We start from the raw sequence: 24586 nt of genomic DNA, 5'->3' as shown, positions 1-24586 counted from the left end.
TGTTCCCTAAGCATTCCTACACCTCTAAAACTGCAGGACACTCACACTGGAAGGGGAGAAGAGGAAGGAGAAATTCTTTGCTCTGGACACATGGTAGTTTGCATCCTCACCTCACCAGCATTCAGCATATATTCATTTCAACACCTATTATGCCAAAGAAATTTAAAATAAGTTTCAGCCACAAATAGCAAATATTAACGGAATCCAACTTCACTGATTCAGAGTAGCGATCGCCACACTGACTTCCACGATAGTGGAAGTTACCTTTCTTCCCACCCAAATTTATATTCACATCTCAATTTTTTAAGAAAGCTGAACAATCAGTGCCTGGAAATTAAAACAAGTAGAGATAAAATGACTTCTAGGAACAACTTTGAGCCAACAGGTTTGGCACAGAATCAAAGCTTTTAAACACCCTGATCTGGGAGAAATAGGCAATAATTAACAAAGAACATAGCAGCTTGGAACAATCTTCCCTAACCAAGCCTGCAACCTCCTGGCTGCTCCCCCCAGCGCTCTGTATTCTTGCACATGGCCTTCCTTGCCAAGGCTTTTGATGGCATGGGTGGGAGAAAAAAGGGGAAAACCTGCTCTTTTCACCAAAGATAGCATGAAATCACACACCTGTCTTCCACAATAACAGCATGACAGGAGTATTACTCCCTCTTCCTCCCATTTCAACTAAACACATTTTGAGACTCCCTCTGAAGTACAAGTATTCTTTACTGTCAAAGCTACATGGAGACCTCATATTGACTATGACAACTGGAGCAGACAATAGTCTCATGTAATGGTATAAAGTTCTCCAAGGGTCTGAATCATTTAAACATGTTAAATATTTTGTAACCAAAGAACCAACTGCAATTTCAATCTGTAGAACTCAGCTCAGACACATCTGCATTCAGCCATTTCCATGGAAGGAGTTGCCAAGTCCCAACTCTTTAAGAAGTTGTGGTCCATCATATCTGAAGAAGTTGAGATCCAAACCCGTGACTCAAAACCCCTTTACCATACACTTCAGGAAAAGACAGTTTGAATTCAACACAATTTACAGTTAGGGAAGGGAAAATAGTCTTAGATTTGACCCTCAGTAAGATTTCATCTAGGAGAGAACTAAACAAGATCCAAGCCACATTCACTTGATAAAGAGCCTGTTGGATGTTCTTAGGGGAACTCCCTCCCCCAGTCCAGCAGAATTACTCCTTAGCCTCCAAAGCAGAATTAGTTGCATTTCTTGAAAGGTGTTGAAGTCTGGTGTAATAGTGTCAACCTCCTACAAAGCTGAAAAACAACTGATCACTTCAATCTAAACCAGACTTAACAGGCTGCAAGGTGTTTCAGGTGGCTGGAGTAGCATCAAGCATTTTGCAACCAGTTATCAGGTTCTTGGCCTAAGTGCTGACAATGCATGAATGAAGAACAGCAACAAGACTTAACAAACATGATTAGTATTATCCAACTGCTTTGTTATAAATATATTATATACATTCAAACATCACATTAAAATATTATTCCATTACACCAGAAGAGATTAAGGCTTTATATTATTTACAGAAACAAGCAAGCACCTTAAAAAAAAAAAGAACAAAAACACCAGTCATTGACATTTCCCTTCTAACATTACAAGTTTGATACTTGAGCTCTTGAATACAGCTATTTGCAATGTGCCCAATGCTAGAACTATTTTAAACATACATTGTCAGGGTAGGAAACACTTAATAGAAGACTCATCAGTGAGCACTCCACATGAACAGACGCGAGCATGTGTTGTACTGGATGCCCTCCCTCTCCTCACAGGCTTGTTAAGTTGAAGGCTTATGCAGAAACAGTTTGCTCAATTCCATGTAGACAGTAGAACAATTTTATTTTAAGGGAAACTGAAGACACTTGAGGATTCGTGGCCCACTGGTGTAGTGGGATTCTCGAAGTCTGTTCCACATTACATCAATTAGATTTAACATGATAGCAAAGATAGAACTGTAAGTTTATCAATCACTAAGTGCATTGAACAGTGATGATTTTATAGGCTTCCATTACTCTGACACACTGTTTTCATGCAGTGTATTTGGACTCAAACATGAAGTGACCAACTGTTGTCACCATTCCCCCATAGGTCTTAAGCAACAAGCTATTTTTGAAGTGTTAAATAATGTTGATACAACACATGTTTACTACGCCACCACGTACCAATGGAGTGACTGTCCTGCCTTCTGGCTTGCCTGATAGCCTTATGAGATACAGTGATGAAGTATTTTCTAAGATGTAAGCAGACATGGCTAAACAAAAAGGTGCTCAGTAAGAGTAATCATCTTCATTTCAAGTATTGTTTTAAGAATTAGTTCTTTTCATTACAGTCCGTGTTAGCACTTTTTAGTTTGTGCTGTAGAGTCTGTTATTTCTTTGCAGGTCTTGAATTTGGCTGATGGCTTTATTTTTTTTTTTTTTTTAAAAAAAACCCAACATTGGCAACAAGTTAAGGATTGCAGAAGGCTGGCAAAAGTTATTTCATTTTCTGAGCCCATTTCATGTCATCTGCTCTTGGCTTCTCCCCAGTAACTCCTTGGATAATGTTCTCCAAACACCTCCAGAATCTTATCTTCTCTAATGGATAGTTCAGCCAACCTAAGTGATTGCAAAGGAAAAAAAGGATTAGTTTGTCGTAGCATCCAAAATTCAATGTTTTGCAATGTTTATTTAATAACATTCTTTAAATTAAACACAAGGTAAATGTAAGGGGAGTTCAGAGGTGGACTCCTCTATGGCCATTGCAAAGCCAGAAAAGGGACCACCAAGTTGAATGATTTGTGGAAGCAAGACATTTTTATTAGTAGCATCTTAGATTTAGTATTGAAATTTAAGCAACCAAACAAAAACCCCAACCCAGCAATTTCAGCTATTGTTCCCCGATCAGTTTCCCCATCACCAAAGCCAGCCCTGCTTTTCCCTGTGTTTCTCATTAGGTAGTACTGCAAGAAAGTAAATACGCACAACATGGCTCTGAAATCTCAAATACATTATCAATGCCACAGTTTCTAGAAAAAAAGAAATAATTAACAAAAAAAAAAAAACAAACCAAGATTTCTGTTTGGGACCTAAACACCACTAACTAAGGGTCAGCAAACTAAACAAAGTTTCTTCTTAAATAAAACCTCAAGTTTAGATAGTTCCAACATCAATTTTCATTTTTAAGGTACTTTAGTGTATTATGCTCTCCCTGGGCAAAATTAAAGTTTGCATAACTGATTGCTAATGAAGCCTGTGATGGAGAAATCTTGTTGTAGTACCACGCTGCGTTTAACGGTAGCAGCGTTGGACGCTTCCTGGATTAAGAGGGCAGCACCGCTAGCAGCACACTCCCAAAGCTGTGCGACTGCTAACGGAGCACTTCTGCTTCCCAGTAACCAGAAAGGCTGTAACAGGTTGATATGGGATGGGCTTTTACCGTTTTATGTAAAAATGGCAGTAAGTGCCATCGTGTTCTGCATGCAACAGGAGTTTAATGCATCTTTCCCAGCCTACAGATTTAGGGTATTTTGCTTTGTAGAAACGTTGCGCTGTACAGACTATGAGGCCGGAACTCACACAGGCTTAATAGGCCTCATCCTGAATTCAGAAGGGCTTTATGTCTCACTTTTAGGGTATTAATTAGTACATTAACTTGATTTTCTGATACTGTATTTTGATTACACATATAACTGACCTAACTACAATATAACTGACAGGAGAGTGCACGAAGAGGCAATTTCACAGGGTTTTATTACGATGTGTTATACAGTAACTTTAGGCCTCTGTTTTATTAAATATCATAAAACTAGGAAAACCAAAAGAAATCAGCACCGGGAAATGTTATTTCCCTGTAGAAGTTTTCCTACGACCAGGAAGAGATGGATGTACACAGGGTTATATTAGTTATCCCACACTTACAGAACTGTTCTGTAAGCACACGTTATACTTTACTCCATGTACATTTCTGGAAAAGGGAAAAAAGCGTACGAAAAGAAAACCAAAGGAGAGGCAGGAATGAAGTTGTTACCACAATGAAACAGTGAGCTAGCAGCAGCGGTTCGTGTTAGAGGAAAGAGCTAACACACACGAGCAAGACTGGAACACAGAAAAGCTGCTGTAGAGCCAGCTCTGCCAGGTCCGAGTACCATCCCTACAGTGGTGACACAGCCAGCAGAAGGAAAACAACTGTTCTTGCTGATGATGTCTTAGACTATGTGTATAGCTATTAGGGGACAGAAATACTAAAGGGAGAGAACATTCAGGATATTCACTGCTGAAAAATAATCGCATTTCTAGAGAGCTAGATCGTTCTTAATCAGACAATGCAGCTTTAACAATCTATCGAAACAGGCAGTGTTTTCAGCCACCTTCTGTAGCTGGACATGACCTTTCCCAGCTCACCTGTGATGCTGCAGCTCCATTCAACTCACTGTATACTGATGCCCTTTAGGAAGTCAGCCCATGCAATTCTCATTAACACAGCCATCACCCCTCAAGGAATGGATGACCCCTTCCTGGTGTCTAAAAATGGCAGTCAGTGCGAAAGCTTTAACGCTGGGAATGCCAGAAAGCTCTGTTATCTGACACCTTCCCTGGCAATGATACAGCGGCAGACCTTTACGTACGCAGGTCAGCTCTGAAATCAAGTACACTCTTTGTACTTGACTGTCTACTCTTAAGTCACTAACAAGTGCATTACAATAACTAGTCCTATTTTACTTGGTAAAGGCCCCTTTTAAATAGCACATTGACTGCATATTTCTGCCCTCTTCCTCACTTCTACCCTAGAAGAAAGAGAATTAGGGCTGCAGGAACACTTTGTTCCATTGGAAAATCCAAGTATACAATCTATCATGCTGTGTTATGTCAGACTAGTACGGCATGAACACTTACAGAAAGTATGGAGTGAACAGAAGCGCATGCTTTTTTTTTTTTTTAACAAGAAAAAAAGCAACTAGCCCAAGACTGCTAACAATGATCAGGCTTAAACTTTCAGGACATAGTAAGACTGAAAAAAGCTCTTAGGGTAGCAAGATTTTTGCAATCATCTGTCAAGCCAGGCTTCTTAATTGTACTGTGTTTTTACACAACGTTCTGGTCATGAGAACTAGATTTGTTTCTTGGCAGAGATTTCAAAACGGACATAAATTGTTTGTCAAAGCCAATGACAGAATGAAGAACCAGAGTGGTTTATTTCCAGCTGTCTGATTAACTTAATAACTTACTCAGGATTGTGCAACATTGGTGACTGAGTATACCCACCTGTACAGTGGGCATAAAATTGAATATAGATGCAAGAGGAACCTAAAGCCAGTTTCCTGTAAGCCTGTCCGCTTCTCTGCCCAAATCAGAATGAATGAATGCTGAAAATCCAGAAGCCTTGCTTTAGAAATGAGCATTCAAGGTAAGTTGCACTTGCAGATGATACGCTCTTTTGAAGGCACAGCAGCTTTAAGACTTTAATGAACAAAATCCATTACTAGCATGAGATTACCAAGATATCATGCAATCAGATCTCAGTACCACTGGCTACCCTTGTCAGGCTGAAAGTTACCTTTTAGCCAATCACAAATCTTCCCCCTCCATTTTTTATACAACAAAAACAACTATAGTTTTGCTACGAGCTTGTGCAGCTAAGAGCACAGTTAATTTCATCACGTAATTTTCTAGGTATTTAATAGGCTGTCACTAAATTACATCTTGCCAGGTGAATTGCACTAGACTACTAAAGAGAGCTTGCAGTATGAACCAGATGGTAGTACCAGTTGTAATGCAGAAGTACGTCTCGTGTGGAGACACATGATGGATCCTGTGATGCTTCCGTGGCAGGATAACATGCCAGTCCTGTAGAAATATGACCCAGCGTGGAAGACCAAAGTACGTGTGAGACCACTTGTGAATCTGGTTCGTCATGGTTATGAAGATGATAAGGGCAAAGACATAACACTCCCAAGGACATGTTTCATATAACGCCTCTGCAAAACAAGATGTGTATCTTAAGTTAAGTACCATATATGACAAGCTAAATTTCTACTAGGAAAATGAAGTCTTGCCCAGACAGAGCTGCCTCGTGCTGCAGGAACTAACAACGGCCTCAACGAAGCTGCTTTGGCAGAAGTGTCACGAGAGCCAGTGAGCCATAAGCAATTCCAGAATGCTACAAGACAGGCTGGTAAGTGCCAATGCCTGTCGACTCGCCATAAACAGGAAGTTAAACTGAGTTTGCCATCTATAAAATTAAATTAATCCTTTAATTCTTGCACTTCTAGTTTGCAAATAAAGTACTTCTACACAGAGATGAAGCATTTTTATACACTTTAGAACAATGAGTTTCCCTATATGCACAGTTTGACCCCTTTTATAAAAAGACTATTTACTGTAACTTCTAAGGCTTCCTTGCAAGAGTCTTCAGCCACAGATTCTCTGTTGAGCTAGAGAATCTAGCTGTCCCACCTTCTAGTTGCTCCACCTTCAAGAAAAAAAAATAGCCTCCCTCCCTCCCTCCTCCCAGGAGCATGATGCTTCCAACAGCTATTACTTGTCATCTCGTGCTCATTGATTTCTCCTAGCCTCACACAGACAAATGTTCATTTAAATATCAACAAAAATGCTAAATCCTCATAAGTCAGAAGTAACAGCTTACCTGGGGAAAAAGAAACAAATTTGTATGCCATGTTTGCCAACGGGACTAGTGTCATAAAGCAGTTGTCTCCATTGGTCTCTATAAAATCATGTCTGGTAATTGCTGTGGGGTCAATATGATGTTCTCTAAAGGGTCTGATGAAAGCCTGAAAAAACAAATTGATAAACATGACACCATGGCGCAATAATGATCTTGGAAAGAAAAACATAAAAAACCCAAAAAACCTTGCATGCATTCAAATCTGATGACTGAGTTTAAGAGAGTTCCATAGTACAAAGCATGTAAGCAGGATTCAAACTTTTCTGATGACAACACTTCAGATAATTTGATTTATATTTGCAAAGCAATTCAGATCTCGGACTCAAATCCAGTTTTTCATTGCTTTTCGGTTTTATTCTTCTTAATTTTCCACTTAGGACCTTTAGCCTCTAGATCTCAAAAACAAAGCATCAGCATCCTAATTTCACAGACAAAATAAGCCTGTGAAATTCACAGATAGAAGTAACTTGCTAAGCAGCATAAACCAAGAAAACACTAAAAAAAAATGAAAATTCAGTCTAACATTTTGTATGGGCTACAGATGACAGCATTAACAGACTAAATGCAAGTTAAGTGACTAGACAAACCGATATAAGTCAAACAGACTATACAAAAGTCTCCTCTAGGAGTAGAAATCACATCTGAATACACAATCCCAGAGGAGACAGAGCAAATGTGATAGGTAGGACTGGGACAGTAAAACAAGCATACTTATTTGCCTTCAACACATATATCATGTACAGGCTATGCAAAGGTGTCCTGATCAGTCTGAACTCTTGTTTATTTAGTGCATAGTCTCCTGCAGTGTTTTTTTTGAACTATGGTCCAGAGATACAGGGATTCAAGGACTACTAAGTCTATTGAAGGTGAACAAAAATAAGCTTAAAACCAACAGTCTTAATTCTGCTGTTCTAGTTCATGTATTTGAGGAATACGTGGAATATCCCATATACTTTTTTTTTTTAATAGAGATCCTTCTAATATTGCACTGTGAGGAGTGATTAATGGTAGCTATGAAGAAGTTTATTTTAAAAAACAGATTACTGCTTACTATAGAAGTCAGTGCACCTTCCACTAAGCATCTGGCATTTGTAGCTGCAGATGTATAATACACCTCAAATGGAAATCTTCAGTCATCATCATTCTAATACGACTACATTTACAATAGAGGCCAGTAGCACAGAGAACTAGAAAGACTTCTTACTGGACCATCTTCATGTTTTATAAGACAGCTTTTAGAGAGTTTAGCTACAGGAACAATCCACAACTCTGTTTACTGGCCTTTTGGAAGATCTACACTAGTCTAGCCAGGTTTCTACGCTTGTGGTGTCACAGGCCATTCCCACAGTACCTTGGGAAGGTCTGCGAACACTGGTATTGCAAAACTGAGTGCAAACCTTAAACAAGGTGATAAAATGGAACAGTGTCACCTTGCATATGTCACCTAGGCCAAGAGTAAACATGGCACTTTACCAGCAATATACCGTGCCATTTAGTGGAGGAGGGTTCTGCAGGTGGGGGAGCTGGTTACATTGGCAAGACTGCAAGAAAGATACAGCTTATATACACTGTCCAACACAGCTGGGAATACTGGAAGTGTTTCAGAAAAGTATTCTGTAACTTTTTCAAGCTTAAGGATAAGAATCTCAAACCTTTCCAACTATGGGTAGCTCCACAGATCCCCAGGTATCTGCTCCCCAGTGAAATAATCCTGACAGAAAGTCAGCTGTAATAACTCCTGCAACTTGAGTGAGGAGAGAGACAGTTAGAAATACACAAGCATTTTTACCGACTTACTCACATTTTATACTTGGTTTTACAAGTTTACTTGTTTATCTACCACTAACTTAGATATTTACAACCACATGAGATCTACCCAATCTGAATAAACATAAGGTCAGGCAACTATGAAAAAAGAGGTTAACAAGGTACCATTTGGATGGTTACAATCTTCATTAAATCTATAGCAAGATTTTGTGTTTAACCCATCTTCTACAGAGGAGCTTCACAAATATTTACAATTGCTTTACTACTAGTAAAGTAGTACTGAATCACTTAGATCTGCCTACCCTCTTCTTCAGTAGTGTTTAACAGATTACTTGGCTATAAAATAGCTGTTAAAGCCACCCCAACAGACAATACTATCTGCAGACCTTTCCTCTTCTCTCTTGGTCCCTTGTGCCTGCAAACAAGAAGCACTGAACTCCAATGACTACAGATAAGCACTAATTAAGAAGCCACTCCTGGGTACAGCAATACTATTTACAAAATAAGACTGGAACATCAAACAACTTCAAGACTGTGGAATCTGCAAAGCTATAGGCAAGGCCCCAGAAACCATGCTAATGATTCTCTGTAAGGGACATAGTATGCAAATATCGCAGGTGTACAAAGTTAGATACACCATTAAACAGAGGTTGTTGCAACAAGCGTAGAGATTTTTCTAGGTGCCAACCACAATAACTTTAAAACTGCGGTCAAGTAAAGGTGATTTTCAGTTCTTGCATGGAAAGCCCTATTTTTGCCTTCATGTTCTGGATAATCTACCTATCCAAGTTTCCGGCTAATCCTGACATTTAAAAGTAAGGACGTAAGAGATGTTATTTGATCAGAACAGCTGTATATTTTCCAGTTAGCCACAGATCTGTCAGATGGTGTTTAACAGACACCTATCACTTCACCTGCAGAAGTCGTCTGACTCCCAGGTTCCTAATCTCTTTAGTAATGAAGTCTCCAACCCAGTTTGAGACACCCTCCTGCATGAGCTCTACTGCCAGGCTCTTTATGCTTTTGAGGAAGAAAATTCAGAGAAGATTGCCAAAGAAGTTCCCTTGTTTTTAACAGAGAGGCTGGGGGAGTGTGGCATACAGCATAGCAATATGGCTATAGCAACACAGCAAAGAGAGAGATACTGCCTCGGGACCTCTGCGCTTGAGGGATTTAGGACAGTCAGACCCTGCCCTTTAAAGAACAGACACCAAGAGGTACCAGTTCAAGCCTGCACGTCTTGCTCTGAGGAGGTTTCAAGAGAGATTAACCAGGTCTGAATGGAGTCTAGATTTGCTGAAGAATGAACCAGACTAAGAATCGGGATCCTTTTTCACTGCAGTGTCGTCCCTTCAGGTTAATAAAAATATCAGAAAGGTCTGTTTGTTTTTTTCCCCCGAGATCCACCACCCAGTGAATATGTATACAAGCATACTTGGTCATTCTCTGCAGAGCCAGCATTCAGGCTCTGAAGGAGGAAGGCAGCACACGCTCCTTACCTGCAGGTCTGGTTAAAAGAATTCAGCAGAAGCACAACCCAGATTTCAAAATAGCTACTGCGTACTGTGCAAATACGATATACCTGGGAATTGATAGCGCCTGATCTCAGTGCAAATCCCTCAAAATCATATACAAAGTTCGTGCCAATTAAAGCACTATATACTGATCTTGCAATCTACTGTTAAATGAGTAACAGCAACAGAAATACAAAGATTATGCGTTCAAAAAGTATGTTTCAAAGCAGCTCAGTTAGCAATTCCCTATTCTCATTTGGTGCTCAGAGCATAAGGCACAGTCACTTATTATTGGCATGTCTGGCAGTTCTCAGGGAAGCCTGCGAGTCCATGCAAACCAGAGAAATAGTCACAGAGCCAGGTCAGAGTGGCTGAACATAGTTTTTTTTAGTTTTCCCTGCTGATATTTACAAAAATCGGGTTGTTTACACAAGTTACTCATTGTAACACAGTCTTTGCACCAGAAACAGCAGGGAGTTGCAAAACCAGAGGTGATGCAGGACATTTATTTTTGCTCTGCTTGCCTCACCAACTCTTCTTCAGATGTCTGTGAAGCTAGGAAAACTCCTGGCTTTCTCCTCCACTAGCCAGCATTTGTTTCTCTGTCTGAAGACTTTCTTCAAGCACCGCTTCTCATTTATAGAATCGAGGCTTTTGTGATGGGCAAGTACCCCTCTGCCTGCTAAGATGTTAGGCAAGACAATTCCAACTCACTTGTAATCCAAACCAAAAGTTAAAATTGTTGGTATACTGGTTCATCTTGCTTTGACTCCAAGGCATCTTGTTACTCCTCCCTCTCTCACAGAAACTTAAAAGCAATCTGAGATATGCCAGGAAACAAAACAACAAATGTGCATCTTTCCCCGTAAGTCACACAACTTTTGTTTACCCTGGTCATGATCTGGACTTTGCCTCATTTTCCTACTCCAATCAGGACGCTTAGGTCAATCACCTTGAGAGTCCAGTTTAATGAAGTTCTTGTAACATTAGCAGGATTGCGAAAGAGCAGGTAATTTTTAGAACATGAAAGAGGATGAGGTTGTTCTGTTACTATTGATCAAATGCTCTTCATCTTCAGGGCACAGCAGTTACCTACAGTGCATGCAGCACAGCATATTTCAGATATATCCCTCCTTGTGGCTACCTTTTGCTTAGCTGATCCCTCACCTCTACAGTCCTTCCCCTTGCCTTTCATTTTCAAAGAGGGAGAAGAAATAAAATCAGGGTTAGTGTGGCACCTACTACCCAAAAGGCTTTCTTTTTGTATTATACATCAATCCCCACTGCTGAATCCATTATCTAGTTGGCCCAAACTCTTAAATAGAGCAGGAGACACTTCATCCTTTATGTATCACCTTATTGTACTGAAGACAGCTTTTTTTTTTTAATAAGCACTAAATTCTGTACACTTGTTTTTGTTTCAGACCACACATGTAAACTACAGTGAGACAGGGTGGAGCATAATAGCTTTTAGATCTCCACCTAAGCAGCTGAAAGAGCAAACAGCCTTGATTCAGGGGGAAGATATCCAAACAACACTTCACTTTACAACAACTAAAATACCATTCTTGCCGAGGTAATCACCCTATTAACCCACATCGCCTCCAGCACGCTGCATTATCAGAGCTTGAAGTAACAGCAAGAACAACAACAAAAACAGAGGCAAAATACTGACAGTTCAATAGATATTTCACATGTTACTTTGACATCAGCTGGTAGAAAGCTAAGAGGAAAGAATGAAAGGTGCCTGAAGCAGTGCATTATACTAAAGCAATCTGAAAAAAACTAACTACCAGAAATCATATTTCAGCTGTATTGCAGAAGCGCTTGCTCACTCTTCAGCAGTTGTGTATGACCAGTTGTAATAAAAGAGCAAAAACTGTACCAAAGATTATACATGACTAGCATGGTAACACTTCGTTTGCATCCTGTCTCCAGGCTCAGAAGGCACATCAGACAGCAACGAATTGAACTCAATATTCTCACATACCTAGCGCTGTCTTTAGTTAAAATGGGAAAACCAGGGCACAGGTGTTCAGCTACTTCTCCAAGGTGGTATAAGATCTTGATGCTCTGTCATCAAGGTTGGGAGGGCAAGGTAAGATTGACAGCCATGAACATGAATTAAGAGTTAATCATAAAGTTAGAAAAAGCAGGATATCCACAGTATAGATACATATGAACTGCAAATGGTGGATTCACACACTCGTTAGAAGCAAGATCGGTAAAACATTAGAGAAGTACTGCTCTGTATACATTAGTTTTACTCCAGCCTGCTGAGCAGTGGGATGGAGGATCAGCCCATCTATGGCTTATATCTGAAGAGGAGGCGAGTACTCAGAACACACAGGAGGAGGGGAAGAAGGCATTGTAGTTAACAAGTGAGCTGCAGAACTTGCTCAAAACACCAGGATTTCTTTGTTTTGGAAGTAGACTGCTGGAATCAGGAGAAAAGAAAAAGGCCTAGCATACAAGGAGACCAAAGGTGTACAAATGAACTTCAACCAGTAGCAGATGTTTTAAAATAAGTGAACACGTGACTGATGCACACATTTGCTAGAATGGCTGTTCTTTTCCAGCCACTCTGTACTTGTGATCCTTTGTGCAGGCATGCCTACAGGCACAGCAGCACCCGCCGGACACCTCCGAGGAAGGAAGTGAGTGCCTCTTGTCTGAGTCAGGGGACATGCCAGAGCATGACCACTGGCACTCAGACAGCCAAGCCACCTGCTGGGCGGTGGGTCGCAGGGCTGGAAATGCAACTAGCCCAAACATATAATCGACACAAGATGGCTTTGCTCCCGCCTCTGTTCTGTGTTCAGAAACCAGAAAATATGTAGGGATTTGTGTCACAGAAAAGCCCCCACTCCTCTTCCTTGCTTAAGTACCAAATCGAGATATTACAACTTGCAACCTCAACAAAGGGCTTCTCCTGTGAGCAAGTCACATACCACGTCCTGCAACCTGGCTGCTCCCAGGCGCGAGCGGAAGGAAGCCAAATGAGAGCGGGACATTTGAGGTAGAAGGTGTTCAAGAGAGGAAACTATGTTTGCAACAAGAAGTTGTACTTCACCGAAATTTTACAGAGCCAAGTGTAAGCCTGGCTTTGCATAGATATAATTCTCAAATTGTAACCCAGAAGCCTTACAGTAGAGTATATAAAGTTTCATATTTACTGTAAAAATTCAGTTAGAGTCTCTGGAGAGGAAAAAAAAACAGCATAAGATGTTATTAAATAACTTGATGCTATTGCATAACATCATTGAGAAGTACAGTCATTTTTAATCAGTGATTGTATGAACTAGTTGAATGTTACAGCACTAAAGAGTCGGGGGAGTGGCTAACTCCACAACAGAAAAAAATTTGTTTTCTAAAAATCAATATGCTAAAGTAACAGTTGTTTGTTACTTATATGCTTATAAAAATAAAATGCCTTAGTCATCTGCATTCCACATTTAGTGGCTTTTAGTACAAAGAAGGCAGGGGTTTGATACTATGGCAAGTTATGAGGCTAAGAAAATAATCCCTGAGCACTTCAACAAGTATAAAGTGTAGCAGCTTAAAAGCAAAAAAGAAGACTTAATCATTTTGGCTATTTAAAGCTGAGAAACATTCAGTCAGAACTGGACCTAACAGTGCAAGTAAGCAGAGAACACAGTTGAACTATGAAATAAAAGAAGGGCCTGGATATTATATGTATTATTATTATATATAGTAGTTATATTACATTATAAGTGGGGTTTCAAATAAGCCATGTCTATAATACATGCACTCCAGAGACGGGAAAAGTCTATCCTAAGTCACACAAGCTTATTTTGCAAGATTGGCACACTACCCATATAGCAGACATTTCTTCTTCCCCCGCATACTCCAGTTACTCCCCGTATAATCCACTGCCTCCCAGCAATGCCGCCTGAGAACGGGGCACACCTCTCGCCTCACCTCTAACTGAGGCAGACCTGAACGCCCAGCCTCAGCAGAAACCACGCAGCTTGCAACACCGCCAGAAGCTAGCAGGAAAAGGAGATCCCCAAGGAATCAGGGTACCATCTCCCCGGAGTCGAGCAACAGCAGATCCTAAAACAAATATTCCTCTACCAAAAGCATGACTTGGCTAAGAATCACTACCAGATAAACTTAACGATAGGAACCGCCAAATTTTATTTTCACGTCTTTAATCTTAGTCTATTAGCACAAAGCAAGCTATTGCTACTATTTCTCCAGCTGATGGAGTGCTTGGAAAGAACCCGTCACATTTAAATGACAAAATCCTGACAGCTTTACCTAGCCCTCAGGTTCTTAAACAAAAAGTACCATTGTGTGTACTTCTTTTCCCCAAAAATGCACTACTAGAAAAAGCAATTAAGCCATCCCAGAAGAAAGTGATTAAAAGAACAGAGAACAATGGATACTAAATGAAAACCAAGACCAAATTTTCCCTCACTAAAAAAAAAAATCCAATACTTTCACTAGTATGACTAATCAAACTAATCCTCTGGTTTCATCCATTTAAAACGCTCCCAGGAATCAAGCAGGGTGAGCTCAGCTCTTGGGAGCACCGGGCAGTTTTGTGCACGCAGGTTGGCACCCAGAGGAGACCTAATACCTGAACGTTTGCCTGGCGCAGGACGTAAGCAGCCATAATGCTGGTTTTGTTCAAGGCCTGCGCTCTCCCACCGAAGCAGATCACTCTGTCACCATTCACTATAACCCACTCCTTCATTAGGGCAACACTCCAGCGCGTGTTGGTGTTTTGAAGTGCAAGAGGCACTATTCTGAGTGAATCAGGGCCACTGAGACCTATAGTTCTTAAATGCTCGAGCCAAAGTCCCCTGCAACTTTAAGAGAGCCCCTGACAACTCGCCAAGCACACAGAGCTTTCTTTGTCCCAGTCCCCGTTGCTGACAAAGAGCGATAGCACGTCCGCTGTGCACACAAGTGGGAAAGCACAGATGGGGCCATGTCACCAGCTTCCCCCCACTACCAGGGTAAGCAGTCTCAGGCAGGGAGAAGGGCTCATCTCTCCCCCATCAGGGTATAGCCTTCACCCACCCTGCCCGAGAACAGCTCCTAGCACACTCGAGTTCACCCCCCTAATCCAAGCTACATGAAGAACAGATAACTGGTGTCAACATCACCTGCCCGAGTGCAAACTAGCAATTATATTCCATAATTCCACTTTCAAAACCAACAGCCTCCAGGATCCTCTGGTGCCAGAATGGCCTAGAGCTCCTAAGTTAACACACACAACCACTACAAAATGGATCAACAGAAGAAGACGTAACACAAATCGTGTTAGTGCAATGCAACTGTATTTGTGCAATACAAAGTGCAACAAAACAGAGAATCAAAGTTTTGCCTATTTAATCACAACTTGTGGAGTCTCCATCTTTAAGAGATGATACAGTTTAGGATGGAAAACACAGTTACCTACAGCTATAATGTAACCAATACTTACTTCAGGTGGGGTGAGACAGGTGACAAAGATTTGGCTTATTTGGACCAACACTGAAATAAAGGATAATTTTCCTTTGTTAAGTGAGGTTTCCCTGGTGTAATTTCAAGGACCTTTTACATTAAAATTTCAAGTGGAAACTCATTTTAACGTACAAAGTAAATCCAAAGTGAAGTGACATCGTTACAGTTCTGTCTCTTGCTGTAAGGCAGCGGGACTTTGAAGCAGCTGATCCACATGCGCAGCAGCCCCTTTCATACAGCATTCATGGTCTCTAGAGCGCTTTTACACCAGTGTGTGTCAGAGCTTTCATATGTATTACACACTCATTTGGCTCTGCAATGCAGCTAACCAAGTGCAGCTCTGCAGAGCTACTCAAGCTTGAAACAAAAAGGTTTTGGGCCTTGATCAGAACAAGTTTCTATTTTGAAAGTGAACTAAGCCATTTCTTTCTGCATGCTCTGTCTGGCCAACCCACAACATTTGCAATAATGAAAGTGTACCTCAGACGGGTTTAAAAGAATTAGTTCCCTAACTCTCAAGTTAGCAATGATTAATTGTATCTTGTGTTGTGTCACAAGATGTTTCTAAAGATATCTGCCCTACGTGGGGCAGTTCTTACGCATATAAACAGGTTACAACACAAACTTTTTTTTTTAGGACTGCAATAAACAGTATCTATTAAGAACAAACGTGGCTGCAGATAAAAGTCAAATGTCAGAAACAAGTCAACCAATTTGGAAAAAAGGCTTTAAAACCCTATACAAAGACATGAGGAGGGAGGGAAGAATGAAAACCAGAATCCATGGTGCAACTTGCCAAACTTTTTATCTAGATGGTATTAATGTACCACCTATATATACACAACTCATGTATATAGAATCATATGCTGGACACCACAAACACACCTGAAGGTATAAGAGCTTTCAAGCCTAATGTTACATGTTTTGGTGAGGCTTTTCTGCTTATCACACAAGTAATACCTATGCCAGCCTTGTCCCCAGCACTACTGAGCTGCTATTATAGTGGCAGAGGCTGCTCTGGTTCTGCAGTACTGCTAGGATGGTGTCCCGCTGCAGTGGGACAGTTCAGCTGCAGCTGAAAAATTGGGGCTATTAAACCTCCACCACACCCAGCCTTCCTAACCAAGCCTACCTGGAGTTAACCATGTGCATGCAAATAAAATACCAAATTCAAATCTATATAGTTGTCAGCTTGCACGAAAAGGAAAATTTTCATAGCTCCTCAGCAGCTGAAGACATTGAGAATAGGGCATGACTGGATTTAACACAGAAAACAAAAAAAAAAATCCATCCCCTGCCTTTTTTTTTTTTTTTTTTTTTGGACAGTGAGGAGGGGAAAGGAATTGTCTCATATCTCTGCTAAACCAGCCTGGAAGACAAGAGACTCAACGGGTTCCTTTTCCTTTCCGGCAATATCATCTTTAGTCAGCAGAAAACAACCCAGTTCAAAAGCTATTCTAAAACAACGCCATAAAGTTCTCGCCTGCCTTCCCTCACCCCACAGCGTGAGTACCGGTAGGTGATTCAGCACAGCAAATGACAGCATGCCACGCAACTTCATTTCTTCGCAGACTGCCTGCTCACACACACAAGGAAGTGAGTGCTTTTGGACTGCCAGTAAGAGGAGGATCAGATCTTTTTTGTCCCAAGAATTTGTAGATTAAGATATTTACAGTATTAGCCATGTTACAATTATGTCTGCCTTTAAAGGCATGAAAAAAGAAGATTAACTCAGCCTTTAATTATAGATACAGGGTTTAGGCTGGGTGAAGTGATGCAGAAGGTTCAGACTACTCCCTATTCCTTAAATGAAAAGATATATTTACATAAGAGTACACAGGGAATCCCAACAACGCATCTTAATGAACAGGTCTGCGCAGCAGATCAGATCCAGCCCATTGGATCACTGATCGCTTTCAGATTTTCAAAGACCTGATGTGAACTTCATCTAGAGCTATGTCGTTATTAGCAGAATGTTTATTTTGTGACCTCAACTCAAAGGTCAATATTCTAATCTAAGCTTCAGGAAAACCTTCAATGGGAACACATCTGACGATGTCTGTGACTCAATATTCCCTATCTTACCCATTGTGTTGCATGCGGTATTTAGGAATCAGGACATTTATGGAGATGAGTTTCACAAAACTTAATAAAACCTGATCATCACTGGAAATTACAGACATCATTCACACTTTATCTGGAGAAACAATGTATTGAAGGAAGACAGCAAAACAAGATAGTGTGCAGCGCTTATTTTATTGCACTCATTTTTGTACACACTATCAGTTATTTCCACACTGCTTTATTTACACAGAATCCAGATTCTGCTACTTTAATCATTCACTACTACTTAAATAATATTATCAGTGAATTGGCTGCTTTATCAGTTAAACTGGTAACCAGGATATCTGAGAACTCAAGCTTTTATCAATATTAACTTTGAGATGAAAGCCAGTTGCAAACAGATTGCACTACAGGTTAACCATCATTACCGATTCTCTTGTCTAGATCTGTCCTCATCATTGTGGAGCAGTTCTCATGCCATGTTCTTCTCCATTCCTCCCAACACCTCCACCTCATCAGCTGAGAGCAGGCAAGACTAAATTAGGCCAGGTGAGCTGGTAGGATTCACAGTGGGAGGCCACTGCTCCCCCTTAGCCCCAACACAAAGCCAATAAACTTTAAACAGACATCAGGAATTACCACTCCTCAGCTTTGACTGAAACTCACAGCATCTCACATATATCGCTATTAGAATCTGCTGTTTGGTTTGTTTTGGTTTTAAATCATTAGCAATATGCAACAGTGATTACAAACAAGTACCATTCTCTTCTAACACACACACCACCTCACACAGTTTATAAAAAAAGTTACTTTTATTATAAAGCACAGAAGCTGAACACCTGTAGCTAGCTTATATGGTGTCCTAATGAATGACACTATATGTTCTTTCAGTTAACAAGGCAATTCATATGAAAATACATAAACATTTATATACACACCCAACACACGAAGTTAATATTGCATTCAGTATGCATCACAAGTACAGTAGAAGACTGGTGAAACGCTTAGTTGCTATTCTCTTCCCTCCCTCATCCCATATTAGAAGTTTACCAGAAAATTATGAAAGGCATGCACTGCAGAGCCAACTCTTCCGATTTCTAAACTTAATCCTCTTTCCTTTTCCCATGTCCCCTCCCATAGATACATGGTCATACAGCTACCAGTAATGTTTGCTGCCCAGATAATGCCAGACTGAGCCAGCCACAGATGACCACCTGCTTCAGCTCAGCCTGCTCACTGCCCTCCCTTCTGCCTGTTCTCAAGAAAGCTTCTGTGCAACAGCATTTCAATACCATTCTAGTAACACAAAGCTCACGTAAACACTGATACTTTTTGCTCTGAGTGTTAAGCAACATTCAAGTTGTACACAGGTTCAGGCTTTGAATGATGTAATGAATGTAATGAATGTTGTGGAGTCCCTTTTCACACCCAGCTTATTCTGAGACAAGTTTTTCCTTTAGCTAATTCCATGCAATTCCCGATTCTATCAGTAAAGCTGTATAGCATCAAACTACAATCCTTTACTAGTTCTTCCTCTCCTTCACTGAAAAGGTGAAATCACCAACTCACACTGCATCTAGACCAGCTAGCTCTGTACTGCCAAGATCCAGCCAACTTAAATACCTCTACACATCTAAGGCAAAGATATGAGACTGAGCTTGCTTGCCTACGCTTCCAATCAAACAAAGTAATAAGAGACCAAGAGTCACATTTATTAACCCAAGAAAGCTGCAACTTTTCTTATATTGCTGGAAAAAAGTCATCATTCAGGACAAAGGCCAAACTTCACATCTGACATGAAAGCATAATACTCCAAAACCTTCATTTTAGTTATCAGTCCCCAGAAATCAAGCCAGTTTGATGCCTGGAACACCTTTTATAGACTTCTCTTGGGCTTTTGCTTTCTGAAAAGTTCTTGTAAATATTTTTGTCGATCACTGTATTTTGTTTCCAACTCTGACAGTCTTGACAGCTATTTTCCCTCTCAATAGTCCTTACACTTGCAATGACTATGTAAGAACACCAAACTTTAATAGCTACATTAAAAACTTCACCTTTGAGATACCGAGAATACACTGAAACAAAAAAGACACAAAACAGTAACAATTTTTGCAGATGGTCTCAGTTTCAGAGGCACTACAACTGCATACGCACAAACATCCCTCTCCCTTTCCAGTAGAAAGTCAAGCCTAAAAGATCACACATTTGTTTCCAGCATTACAACAGACAGTCTTGCCTTGTTCACGGCAGTGAACAGTTCCTACTTACATATCCCAACAATAACAGAGGGCGTGTGTTCCAGTCGCAAGTAGAAGAGAAGATTGTAAAAATTGAAACAGATCAGAGAGAAGCATAAGATGACAGAGATCCATTCTTGTAGTCTCTTTCCTGTTGGGAAAAAAGGAGAAAAAAAAAAAGCATGTTTTACTTTTATCTGAGAGAACATTTTGAAGTCTGAAATAATACAGACAGACGATTCTACTGCCTGAATGACTCACTCCATTTGTCTGACAGGGAGCTGAAACAGAAACTTATTTATCCATGGGAGGTGTGCATATTTTGTTAAATGACATTCGTCTTCCCCGAGCCACTACTTATCCCTTCTCTCTGCCCTTGCCCAAATAACAAGGACAAATCAGACATCATCTCACATTGCCCTAGTTTCCTTTCCCCTGCGGTGGCTGGCATAACGTTCCTCCGCATCACATCTTTTTCCAAATTTGCATTTCATTCAATATTCAGTGTTGCTGGTATGGCTGAATCTGGCAACAAATTTCTGGCCTCAGATGCCCTGTAATTAAATCACCTTATGATCTGTAATATTTAAAATCTCAGAGCTTGTAAATAAAGCTGTTGTACTAACAGGAAAAAGCATCATCCTGTATTTTGGTGGCCCTAGAATTGCTTTCCTAACATTGCAAGTATACTTTTTGAGCTTGCTTACTTAACTCCTGCAGTCTCGTCTTTGCCTTCCTGCTCCCAGACAGAAGGCTACGACCTCTCAGCCGTTCTGAGATGAGAAGAGACAGAATAAGCAAAGAGAAAGACCCGGCACAAATTCTCTCTTGTACCTCGCTGTACTACTTTGTACCTCTACAAAAACCTAATTTATTGCCTATAAAAAGAGAACAGACACATCAGAGTATGGTAACACTTTGAATATTCAGACTGACAGGCAGAAGCTTTCTGCTGCTAATCACTGCTAGATCCTCACAAGACGCTGACGTTGAGAGCGAGGGAGCGCTCAATACAAGACCCATAGGGATTAAGGCATCAGAAACAGACCTTTAATGCCTAAATCCAAGGAGATCTGAGCTGCCACCTTGGCCCAGAAGGGTCCTAGCTGTAGTTAGCTCTTAACATGCTCAGGAGCAGATAGGTCTGTCTTCACCTATTTTAGGGGGCCAGTCAGCACAGCTGCCTCTTGCCCATGGCTCCCCAGAGCAGTTAACCCCACGGTCCATTCCTCACTCCCTCCTGCAGCCTTACACACTTTGCACCACTCGAGTCTGAGGCAAAGCAACATGCAGGGGAACAATCAGTAACAACTACATGCAAGGTAAGCATCCTCTCACAGGAGTGGAGGCACACTCCCATGTCTGGCACGTCTTCAGGACAGGAGCTTCTTTCCTACTAATCCTCTATGTTGACCTACTGTTTGGTCAAATTTCTCCTCCTAAATGCTGAGTCAAGTCCTTCTTCTTAACTATACCATGCAATGAAAAGGAAACTAGGAACATCAAAGGAGGATCAGTATTACCTCCAATGTGCCTACAATGCAATATTTTAAAGAAGGGTGAACAAAGACTTTTTACAGTTCAGAGTTTTGTTCTAGAAAGGCCATCAGTATATAAATTAACATCCTCTGCAGTAGCAGAGAAGAAAATCGTAAAATTAAATTAAGACACAAGAACAAGCGTATTTCAAGACAGCATCAGGTCACAATGTGGGAGATTCTATAAAGAGATCCCTGGAGTAATGAAAGTAAGAGTTAATTAACACTCACTTCCTGCATAAGAAAACCACACCCTGATTAGAGGAGCTAAGTGGGTAGATCCTCACGGAACAATTAGCTGACTGCAGGGAAACACTAGGCTCCTTACTAGCAAGTCCCACGGGTTCAGTCTATGCAAACACCACTGTACTCTGAACACAGGGATCCCAAGACAACTGTCTGGAGATATCTGAGTCCAGAAATGCAGCCCCAGCTCTGGACAGACTGGGAATCAGTCGAAGAAGCGGAGTCAGCACGAATAACTCGTGTTTAAAGAACACTCAAATTTAAAAGTATGTCCCACATGAAGGAATAAAGTGCCAAAGCCACAAAGTATATGCTTAAAGAAATTGTGGAAATACTCCAGGGTCACATTCACTCTGCACAATTATACGTAATCCCCGTTCTTAAGAATTCAGTGGTTCAACATCACATGCTTCCACTGTAACACATATTCTGATGTTATCTAAGTTATTTATGTAATGCCAGAAAAAAATTGCACATCTAATATATTATCACAGTTCACTGCTGACAGATATCACTACGCATATACAACTTCACAGACTTCCCAGGAACTTCCTTTTACAAGCTAAAGATAAGGGTAGCAAGTTGTTTGGAGAGGAAAATCTTTTCCTTATGAGCAAGAGCACAGTGCAATAGTAAAGTTAGTGACTGCTTTTCTGTAAAGCCCAGGAATCAGTCACTGCCTGGATCAGAACAGTGTACCTAGACCAGCTGAAAGATGTCACACACCACCTTCACAGGGTGGTGACGTCACACACCACCAAGGCAAGGAAGAGGTGACCAATACAAGCTGAAATGGGCAGACTTGCCCTGAACAGTCTAGAAAACTGACAAAGTAATGAATGCCTTTGCTTTCTTATCATTACTTGGCTCTGTGCAAATAGGAACACCTGCCTCTCCAGTAATTGCCTTGGATGTGTAAGCTAGGCTGTTCAGCTGACCTGCTGGAAACTGCAAGATGCTGGAAACACGTCTTCCCCTTCCTAATCCTTCGCCTGCAAATGAATTCACTGGGAATGGCAAGAATACCTAGCACTGCTCACACTGTGAGCTAAAAACAAGTGGCATATTTTATTATAAGGAGTTTGCAGTTATTTCCATAGCATAGTCGAATAGCTGTTGTCACTTTATTGAGCTCTGACAAATAGCAAGCTTTGGGAAGACAAGACCAAAACAAAAATTCAAACATCCCTCCGCCCCTCTCTGAGGCGCCAGGACTGGGTATCTCAGAGTGGTTCACTGAATAAATATTCTGAAGCGAAAGCTTCTGTGGTTACCTTGCTTAGCAACCAAATTTGCACACCTGCTTTTGGATGGAAAGGTTAACTTTTTGTTCGTTTTTAAAGGGAGGAGCATTCATTCCGGGCGGTTTCTAGTTCGAAAACCTCCACCCCAGCAGCACAGCCCGTTTCTCAGACCTGCTTTAAGTAGCCACACTCACCGGCTCTGCCCAGGCCGAGATGAGGGCGGGCAGCAGGCGGACGTGGGGCCGCCAGCATGCGGCACCCCACCGCCCGCAGCCCCGGGCCGCCTCGCCCAGCAGGGCCCAGCCCCGACAGGGCCGGGCCCGGCCCGGCCCGGCCCGGCCCGGCCCGGCCCCCCCCCGCGTTCCTCCGGGGCTCCCTGAAGCCGCGCCGCCTCAGAGCGGCCGTTGGGGGCGGGGGACGACGACGAGGGGAGCCGGGCCCGAGGGGAGCCGGGCCCGAGGGGAGCCACCCCCGCCAGAGGTGCCCGGCCCCTGAATGGAGCCGCCCCCGCCCTCCTCCCCGGCCGCCCTCGCGGGGCGCAGCGCGCCGCCGCCCTCACCTGGGGAGTAGAGCTCGGCCAGCTCGCGGGCCCCGGCGTGCTGCGCGCCCCACCGCCGGCTGCCGCCCTCGGGCTCATCCGCGGCCTCCGCCTGCGGCCCCGCCGCCTCCGCCCGGCGCGGGACGCTCTCGGCGCCGCCGCTCGCCATGGCCCGGCCCCGCAGCGGCTCCTCCTCCTCCTCGAGGCCGGCGGGCGGCGGCGAGCGGCGCCCAGGCCCCGGCGAGGCGCCCGGCGCCAGCGCTGCGGCCCGCGGCAGCATCGGGAAATGGGGCCGCGCCGCGGCGCTGCGGCGCGGGGGGCCGGGCAGGCGCGGCTAGCCACGCCCCGGTACCGCCTCCCGCCTGTGGCCGGCGCCGCCGCGCTGCCGCCGGGCCAATGGGCCGCGCCGCCCGGCGCGGAAGAGCCAATGGCGTGGCGGCAGGGTCGGCGGCGCATCTGGGGGCGCCCCGCCCCGCCCCGCGGGCCGCCGCTGGCGGCGGGACCGGGCGGAGGCGCTGGCGGTGCCCGGGGCCGGGCGCGGGGCCGTGCCGGCGTCGCGGGCGCCGGGTGGGCAGGTCCCGGCGGTGCCCCCCCACCCCGCGCCGCCCGCCTCCGGCCGGTGCCTCGCGCGCCCCCTGGCGGCGCTGCTGCCCGGCGCTCCCCTCCTCGGTGCGGAGACGGTCCCACCGGACGTCACCGGGTGTGCGGGTGCTGCCGGTAGTCGTTAGGCGTACGGCAGTGACTGGGCTTCTGGAAGCCCCTGCGTTTACTGTGACACGGCGAGACCGTAATCGTGCCAATAAAATCGTGTTCGGTCCCTCCGTTTGGTAATCCAGCCCGTGTCCCTTAACAGACGCGGTTAAAGCCGCTCGCCGCTGTACTCGCTGTGTTCCAAATAAGTACACCCAGCACGGACAAAACAGAAAAGAAAGCCCCTAGCCATATCCAAGTACTGCATCATGTCTATAAAAAAACAATTTCTGCAAAGATTTATTTGCATATCAAATAAAACAGCACTAAAATAAGAAGCGTTTCAAATAATGAAGTAGATTTCCCTTAAACATTAAGAATCGATCCATTTAGAGAGCGGGAGACACTAAGCCGGATGTCTGTTCAACCCAAAGGCTGGAAAACGACACGCCGCGGTGAATGAAGTGCCCCCCTCTGCCTTGACGGCAAGGCCAAAATGACAGTAAAGCACAACCCCAGGCCGGTGTCGGCTGGGCCCTGCGGCTGTACCCGCCCTGACGGCGCAGACCAGCACATCACACC

At 43.0% G+C, this 24586-nt stretch overlaps 1 protein-coding gene across 1 annotated transcript; it reads right to left on the bottom strand.

Moving 5' to 3' along the window:
- Positions 1–1432: 1432 nt before the first annotated feature.
- PEDS1 (plasmanylethanolamine desaturase 1) lies at positions 1433–23594 on the bottom strand. The gene is made up of 6 exons (XM_076352007.1): positions 23336–23594; positions 19780–19899; positions 8341–8432; positions 6650–6794; positions 5769–5981; positions 1433–2622 (listed from the first exon to the last, which is right to left on the bottom strand). The coding sequence occupies exons 1-6, from the start codon at positions 23592–23594 to the stop codon at positions 2501–2503; spliced, it is 951 nt and encodes a 316-aa protein (XP_076208122.1). The 3' UTR covers positions 1433–2500.
- Positions 23595–24586: the final 992 nt, after the last annotated feature.

Source organism: Aptenodytes patagonicus, chromosome 14 (assembly GCF_965638725.1).
Source record: "Aptenodytes patagonicus chromosome 14, bAptPat1.pri.cur, whole genome shotgun sequence".
In the NCBI taxonomy this organism is placed as follows: Eukaryota; Metazoa; Chordata; class Aves; order Sphenisciformes; family Spheniscidae; genus Aptenodytes; species Aptenodytes patagonicus.
The sequence above is the reverse complement of the archived record's forward strand: the minus strand, read 5'-3'. Positions and strand labels throughout refer to the sequence as shown.